Genomic DNA, 8,253 nt, shown 5'->3' with positions numbered 1-8,253 from the left:
CTGTACATTCGTCCTGAGGACGCATATACTGTTGAAACTGGGAGATACCACCGGCAGTCTGGGAGAGTGGGACACCGCCTGGAATCCGGGACTGTCCTGCTTAATCCGGGACGGTTGGGAGGTACGCGCATTCTGTGTAAAGCCACGCCCCTAAAACTACTCCTCTTTATACCAGGTAAAAACCTGGGCAGTATTTTTGGCTGAATAAGTTCAAAGGTCAAACATTTACATAATTAGATGATTTTTTTGACAATGTGTAAATGAAAAACTATTGAAGTGCATAGACCTGCATGAAAAAAAATGATCTTTTACACAAAGTGTCCCTCTTTGAATATTTAACAAGTAGTGAGATAATATAGTACTATGTGCTGCAACTCCTCCACAGTAATCTCCACAGACTGGGAACAAACGCAAAATGCGACTTTTAGCAGCCAATAAAATAAACCTGTCACAAGTGGGAAAGAAAACTACAAAGACCGGCATGCATTGCACTCAGGCGGGGCCGGCGTCTATTGGTGACTCCGAGAAAAAGGACGTGACCACCATAGGATATCCTGGACGGCCATTTTGGTTTCCTTCAGTTACTTCAAGGGTACAGCAGAGCGGTAGAGAGATGTTTCCTTTGGCGAGATCCGCGCTGTCTCTGGCCGGTAAGCTTCCGCCTGTGGCGCTCTAGTTTATGTTGTCTGGGAGGATGAGGGCGCTGCGGTATACCGTCTCCTCGTGTAATGGGATGACTGTCACCTGCACACTGCAGGGATAGGACGTCATATCGGTATGTTGCTCTCCCGGCCGCCCGTCTCGTTCAGACATCTGTCGGACATGCTGGGTTGGTTTTGTGTCCAGTCATTAGAGCGATGTGTACGTTCAGTCTGAGGCATTTTCTGAATGAGAACTTGTATTCAGCTGCTGACAGGCGAGTCTTCTTATTGATCACTGTTTCTGTTCTACCTGCAGTGCTCACACCTTCTTTACCTCCAGTAATAGCAGCAGGTGCCTGTGACCTGTATCTGGTAGTGCGGCCCAGTCACCTTGGTGCCCTGTATGCCCTTTCATTACCCTTCTGGCTTCTTCATGGGCCTCCTGTCTGAGGAGTAAGAGGTGTAGTCCATAGCAACCAATCAGATCGCTGCTTTCATTTTTACCGCCTTGTCTGCACTTGTCAATCTACCAGTACCTTCCATACTGTTACGCTGTGCGCTGCCTTACCTGTGTATTAATGTAAGGGACTTATTGTTTGTGGAGAATGTATTCATACTAAGCCACCAGTGAGTGCAGGACTGCTGACTGGTCTCAGTACGCCAAAGCCAGACGCACATAGAGCCGCTGCTTACTGGCTCAAAGTGCGCCGGTCTCCTGTAGCCGCCCAGCGGCCTCACACTGAAGGTTATGAGAATATAAGAAGCTCTTATACTCTAGTGCTGAGCCGGTAGCACCGCCAGATACGAATACAGCTTAAAGAATTTTGAATGAGACTGAATTCTATTCCCCGTGTAGCGTAAATACTGCGGAATTTTCCGCAACTGAATTGTGTGTGGAAATTGCACAGAATTTATGGTAGCAGCAAAATAATTACGATTTTGAAAATATTTTTACGCAGTGTAAACATTAATAAATTTACCTGCGGTGCAGAATTTAATTCCGCAGCATGTCAATTTATGCTGCGTTTTTGTTAATTTTCCGTCGTGTATTTTCCATCTTGGATTCAATGGGGATACAAAACCCTCAACAGAAAGCCATGTGGTTTGCGACTTTTGCGGTGTATTACGCCGCAAAAATTGCAATTATGAGAAATAAATTGTATTTACCCCGAACGTCCAGCTTCCTGTGATGACGTTTCATCCCAGTTGGCCCATGCAGCCAATCATAGGCTGCAGCATTACATGGCCTGAAACGTCATCTCAGGCGGCCAGAGCGGAAGTCAAAGGAGTGAGGGGGTAATTATGAGCAGCTTTCTTCCGCAGCGGATATTCCGTTCGAAAGACCGCACAAGGTGGTGCGTTTTGTTTGTTTTTTGGACAAAATTTCCTACGGGCTCCAGGTCGGACACGCTGCGTGTGACTTTTATGTGGCGTATCCACCCCATGGGAGCCCGGCCTAAGCATGTCGGAGCCTTTGCAGACATCAATGTGACCTCTACTATCCCCCCCCCCTCAATAAAGCTGCAACGTGACAAGTAACTTGTCGAACTCTGAATAATTGTCAACATTTTAAAGATAAGCTGGTTGAAGACCGCCCATGTATTTATATGGCGAGCGGTCCGTAGTATACAGCGTAGGCTTTAGCTGTCTCTATTGGTCCCAGTGATCATGCTACCGAAATTGCATTAGTAGAAGGCTGCTGCTGCCTACGAACTAGACCCAGCACAGCCCTAACTGGCGATAGTCACTATAAGAGGGCCGATTGCCCCTTCAAATGGGGCAGCTGTGTAGCCCCAGTTAGTGGAAAACGTGGTTTAAAAGAAAAAGTCCCCCAAATGTCTTTTCTGACTCAAGGGACGAGCCGCAATAATAAAAAAAAGTTATATAATTTCACATAAAATATCCACCCAAACAAATCACCAATCATTGATGTAACGGTAGCCCTGACCTAATTACCCTAAAAGACTTGTAATAAATTTATGGTGGACTACTATCACAATTAGAAAGTCTATTTTAGGGTAAAACTATATTAATAGCAGAAAATTACCGTATTTTCCAGACTAAGAATAAATCTTGCTAAAAAGTCCCTGCGTCTTCTAGTCGGCAGTCAAGGGACCCGGCAGCACCGGGCTCCCTGACCTCTGCTTACGTAACCCCTTCCTGACCCATGATGTGCCGGCACATCCTGGAGCGGGGAGGGGATGATGGTTGGAGCGGAGTGGAGTCTGCTCCATACACTGCAGGTGTCAGCTGTTTTTTACAGCTGACACGCTGCTCTAACGGACATGAACAGCAATGGTGCTGGTTAACGATTTAAATGCCACGGTCAATAGCGATTTATAGGGATCTTCCCATGAAGGACATTTATGACATCCATGGGATATGTCATAAATGTTAGATAGATGCAGGTACTTCCTGGTTAGGTGGTCAGAAGTTATGCAAACAGCTGAGCTATGCGGTTTCCGTTAGGGTATGTTCACACGGCCTGTTTTCAGACGTAATTCGGGCGTTTTACGCCATGAATTACGCTTGAAAAGACGGCTCCATTATGCCTGCAAACATCTGCCCATTGCTTTCAATGGGTTTTACGATGTTCTGTTCAGACGAGGTGTAATTTTACGCATCGCCGTAAAAAGACGCCCGTGTCAAAGAAATGCATGTCACTTTGAACGTTTTTGGAGCCGGTTTTCATTGACTCCATTGAAAAACCGCTCTAATTACGTCCGGAATGGACGCCGTGAAAAATTTGAGCACTTGCAAAAACGTCCGAAATTCAGGTGCTGTTTTCGCCTGAAAACAGCTCCGTAATTTCAGACGTTTTTGGTCACTGCGTGTGAACATCTAGCTCCCATAGAAGTGAATGGGAGTTGCGGAAACAGCGTAACTCGCTGAGCTACGCTGTTTCCATAACTCATCCATGTTTTGCAGTGTATTGTACCAGCGATCTAATAATCGCTGGTTCAAGTCCCCTAGTAGAACTAATAAAATGTGTAAAAAAAATAAAAAAAAAAATAAAAAATAAAAAAAATAATAAATATTAAGTTATAAAAAATAAAAAAAAAATCCCCAAGCACAATGTAAAAAAAATTATTTAAAATTGGTTTCGCTGCATCTGTAAAAGTCCAAACTAATACAATATGGCATTATTTGACTCGCACAGTGAACAGCGTAAAAAAACAAACCTGTAAAACCCCAGAATCGTTTGTTTTTTTGGTCACCATAGCGCTAAAAAGTGATAAAAAATCGTATGTACCAAAAAATTGTGCTAATAAAAACTACAGCTTATCCCGCCAAAAATAAGCCTTCACACTGTACAAACGATTAAAAAAAATGAACGTTATGGCAATATGATTATTTTCCCCTATTTTCTGTTGTCTAAAACCTGGGTGTGTCTTATAGTCCGAAAAATACGGCAGCTGAAAAGTAAAACCGTTTTTTTTTTTTACTATTTTCAAACTCTAAGCCTAAAAATTCAAAAATGGCAAACAGGATGTGTATAAAAATGATGAAAAAAGAAACGTGCATTGTCTACGGGAAAAATGTTGCAAAAATCATGTCGCTTGCCCAACAAATTAAAGTTCTAGCAGTTTAGCGTGTGCTAAACGGTGCCTGGTTCTGAACCGGTTTAACTTTGAGGACCTTTTTATATTTGCTGTAGTGATATCTAGTTATATGATTATGACAAGCAGCAAGTATTTCATATACAGTGTCCCGTGATGTGACCACTTATCAGGATGACCAGTATTGTACTGCCGTTAATACGTTTATTGTGTCTTGTAGCTCGCGGTGTGCAGAGATCCGTCTCCAGGCAGACACATCACAGAGCTGCCCCTGACTTTCATGACAAGTATGGAAACATCATTCTGGCATCTGGAGCAGTGTTCTGCGTTTCTATCTGGGGATATGTAAGTATTGCGTTGTTTGGGACAAGCTAGAAAATAGAAGTATGGGCTAGTGCGTGGGAACAGGCGTTGCGGTACATTCACATGCAGCATTTTATCTGGGGTTTGACTTCTGCAGTAATATTATGCTTAAAGGGGTTGTTTGGACATTTTCTATTGATGGCCTATCCTTAGGATAGGTCATCAATATGACATCAGTGGGGGTCTGACTCCCAGGTCCCCCTGCCAGTCAGCTGACTGAAGGGGCTGCAGCGTCTTAAGTGTTTGCCAGGTACAGCGCCGTATGCATCGGTAGTGGCTGTGCCTTGGATTGCAGTTCAGTGCCATTCACTGGGAGATGCGCTGCCGACATAACGTACAGTGAAGGAAATAAGTATTTGATCCCTTGCAGATTTTGTAAGTTTGCCCACTGTCAGTCATGAACAGTCTAGAATTTTTAGGCTAGGTTAATTTTACCAGTGAGAGATAGATTATATTAAAAAAAAACAAACTGAAAATCACATTGTCAAAATTATATATATGTATTTGCATTGTGCACAGAGAAATAAGTATTTGATCCCTTTGGCAAACAAGACTTAATACTTGTTGGCAAGCACATCAGTCCGACGTTTTTTGTAGTTGATGATGAGGTTTGCACGCATGTTAGATGGAATTTTGGCCCACTCCTCTTTGCAGATCATCTGTAAATCATTAAGATTTCGAGGCTGTTGCTTGGCAACTCGGCTCTTCAGCTCCCTCCATAAGTTTTCGATGGGATTAAGGTCTGGAGACTGGCTAGGCCACTCCATGACCTTAATGTGCTTCTTTTTGAGCCACTCCTTTGTTGCCTTGGCTGTATGTTTCGGGTCATTGTCGTGCTGGAAGACCCAGCCATGAGCCATTTTTAATGTCCTGGTAGAGGGAAGGAGGTTGTCACTCAGGATTTGACGGTACATGGCTCCATCCATTCTCCCATTGATGCGGTGAAGTAGTCCTGTGCCCTTAGCAGAGAAACACCCCAAAACATAATGTTTCCACCTCCATGCTTGACAGTGGGGCCGGTGTTCTTTGGGTCAGCTGTCTTTAATGCAGGCACCAAGTTGATTTGGAGCGTGTAACTGGTCTGGAGGAGGCTGAACTCTTAATGGTTGGTAGGGGATCAAATATATATAATTTTGACTATGTGATTTTCAGTTTTTTTTTTTTTTAATATAATCTATCTCTCACTGGTAAAATTAACCTAGCCTAAAAATTCTAAACTGTTCATGACTTTGACAGTGGGCAAACTTACAAAATCAGCAAGGGATCAAATACTTATTTCCTTCACTGTATGTGGACGAGCGATTGGAGTAAAGACCGCTCGTCCCCATACATAGCTCCGTGTGACAGGAGCGTAGGCGTGCCAATCAACAATGTCTCGTTGACCGGCGCTTGCTGCACCGGCCGATTTATAGGCCGTGGTAATAGGGCCTTAAGTCCTCATGTACAAATCGGCATTACCGCTCTTTAAAAGCTCTGAGTTGTATGGCCTCATACCTATGGAAGTGTGTGGGCCCATACGTTATCTCTATGCCTCCAATTTCATACTAAAGCATACAGGTTTATTTTCTTTTTCAATCCACACTAAATGTTCTACCGGATGCCGTATTCTAGAGGTATATTTTTTTGGACCATTGCTCATAGAGGATAATATCCCTATAATATGGTGCCATAAAGCAGTAGATCGTGCCTAAGGCTGGGTTCACACAACCTATTTTCAGGCGTAAACGAGGCGTATTATGCCTCGATTTACGCCTGAAAATATGGCTACAATACGTCGGCAAACATCTGCCAATTCATTTGAATGGGTTTGCCGACGTACTGTGCAGACGACCTGTCATTTACGCTTCATCGTTTGACAGCTGTCAAACGACGACGCGTAAATTGACTGACTCGGCAAAGAAGTGCAGGACACTTCTTTGAAACGTAATTTGAGCCGTTCTTCATTGAAGTCCATGAAGAACAGCTCAAGATTACGGGCGTCAAAGACTCTTCGCATAATGCGAGAAGGAGCTTTTACGTCTGAAACGAGGCAGCTGTTTTCTCCTGAAAACAGTCTGTCTTTTCAGACGTAAAAGGAAGCTAGCGTGTGCACATACCCGTAGGCTTCATAGTATGGGACCATGAGGACTCTGTGCATGATGCGTAAGCTGTAAAGAGTCTAACACACTCCTAGTTCACCTGTTTCAGGCCTCTGCTCCTTTTCCCCTACATTTTTCTGTTGCAGCTCTGTGTGCTATGATTAGTTTCTGTGTAGAAGCACAAGCCCACGGGAGAGTCCTGTGAGGTCATGTTCACACCTATACTGGGCCAAAGTGGAGACCCTGGAATTCAGCTTTGAAATCCAAATACTGAGTCTTACAGAAGTCCGCCTCATGTAAACTGCAGAGCTGTGTGCACAAAGCCTGGACAGTGACACGAAGCGTACCTACTTTTTCGTACCATGGCGCTGTATTTGCTCAATGCGCCGCCATGCAGTGACTCTGAAAAACAGTGCTCAAGAGGAGAATACCTCTGTAATTTGGCATCTGTTAGAGCAGGAGACCATTTTTTTTTTCTTTTAATCTTTGAGCGTACGACAGAATAACAAAACGAAGGCCTTCTGTCATGTCTGTGGAGGACTTAGGATCCTGTAGCCTAGGAAACCCTGTCTTTCATATAATTCATTATTGCCATTGTGCCATGTTGTACTTTGTACCTTCTCTGCTGGAATATCATATGTGCGACCTGTTTAGCTGCACAGGGGCCCAGCCGGTGAGGTGGCCCTCTGCTACCTTAAAAACATCTAGCATGATTTTGCTATTTATTAAATTTCATGTAAGGGACTGGTCTTCATGGCTCATAACCACTGGTGTATTGTTGGGGAGACAAACAGGGGATCCTCTTGTGCCATTTGACTTGAGAACAAGGGGCCAATAAATCGTTCTTGCACAGAACTTCTGACTGTCCATCCCGCCTCTGACTATGGTGTATGGGGTAACCTGATATACAAATGGAATTATAATAAATATCCAAAGGCATATACAAATGGAAGCCATAAAGTTTGTCTTATTATTTTACCGCAGAGTAATGAGTTGTCTACTGTCCCATGTTCACTGATGGATGTTGACTTTATGTATTTCTTCTATTTTAGGTAATAACGCAAACTGGAATTTGCTGGAACCTGTCTCCGGTTGGCAAAGTTACCCCAAAGGAATGGAAGGACCAATAGAGCAGACACAAATGGTTTAGACTTGACTCCAATACTTTTAAAGCGTATGCTTTGTATATACCTTATATGCAACCTCAATGTCCCTTCATATGGTAATGAGGTTCCTGTTGTAATAAAAGTGGAACAAAATGGAAGAGTAACTTAGTGCGTTTTTTTTTTTATTTTATTTTTTTGTCGTGTCCCCCTCTCCCCCTCCGGTGCATCACCAATGCATTCAGAGGTCATTCACGTTTATAGCACCAACATATTCTGCCCCGCTGTACGTGGGTTGTTACCATTCCCATCAATCTCTATTCCAATCTAACTTTCTCAAATCAAACACACTGAGGCCCATTCACCTATTGATGTTTGTAGAGTGTGGGAGGAAACAAATTCAAAGATGGGGGAAGAATATACATACTTGTGTAAATGTTGCCCTTGGTTGTATACAAACCCAGAACCACAGTTTGGTTCACCAGCTATGTTTTCAAAGTGCAAACCA

The 8,253-nt window shown here is 43.5% G+C and overlaps 1 protein-coding gene across 1 annotated transcript; it reads left to right on the top strand.

Annotated features, from left to right (window-relative positions):
- Nucleotides 1-539: 539 nt before the first annotated feature.
- On the top strand, nucleotides 540-7,906 carry COX7B (cytochrome c oxidase subunit 7B). Its single transcript, XM_075834315.1, has 3 exons — nucleotides 540-650; nucleotides 4,422-4,546; nucleotides 7,695-7,906. Exons 1-3 carry the CDS (start codon nucleotides 614-616, stop codon nucleotides 7,770-7,772), a joined length of 240 nt encoding a protein of 79 aa, XP_075690430.1. The 5' UTR covers nucleotides 540-613; the 3' UTR covers nucleotides 7,773-7,906.
- The last annotated feature ends 347 nt before the right edge of the window (nucleotides 7,907-8,253 follow it).

The sequence above is a fragment of the Rhinoderma darwinii genome, chromosome 8 (assembly GCF_050947455.1).
Source record: "Rhinoderma darwinii isolate aRhiDar2 chromosome 8, aRhiDar2.hap1, whole genome shotgun sequence".
In the NCBI taxonomy this organism is placed as follows: Eukaryota; Metazoa; Chordata; class Amphibia; order Anura; family Rhinodermatidae; genus Rhinoderma; species Rhinoderma darwinii.
Note: the sequence above shows the minus strand (reverse complement) of the source record. Positions and strands in the feature narration are given on the sequence as shown.

Bases quoted from the DNA above. Each gene is read 5' to 3' on its own strand.
- COX7B (XM_075834315.1), top strand. From the start codon at position 614: ATGTTTCCTTTGGCGAGATCCGCGCTGTCTCTGGCCG. The intron at 651-4,421 runs GTAAGCTTCCGC...TGTGTCTTGTAG, and splicing joins ATCCGCGCTGTCTCTGGCCG to CTCGCGGTGTGCAGAGATCC. The intron at 4,547-7,694 runs GTAAGTATTGCG...CTTCTATTTTAG, and splicing joins GCGTTTCTATCTGGGGATAT to GTAATAACGCAAACTGGAAT.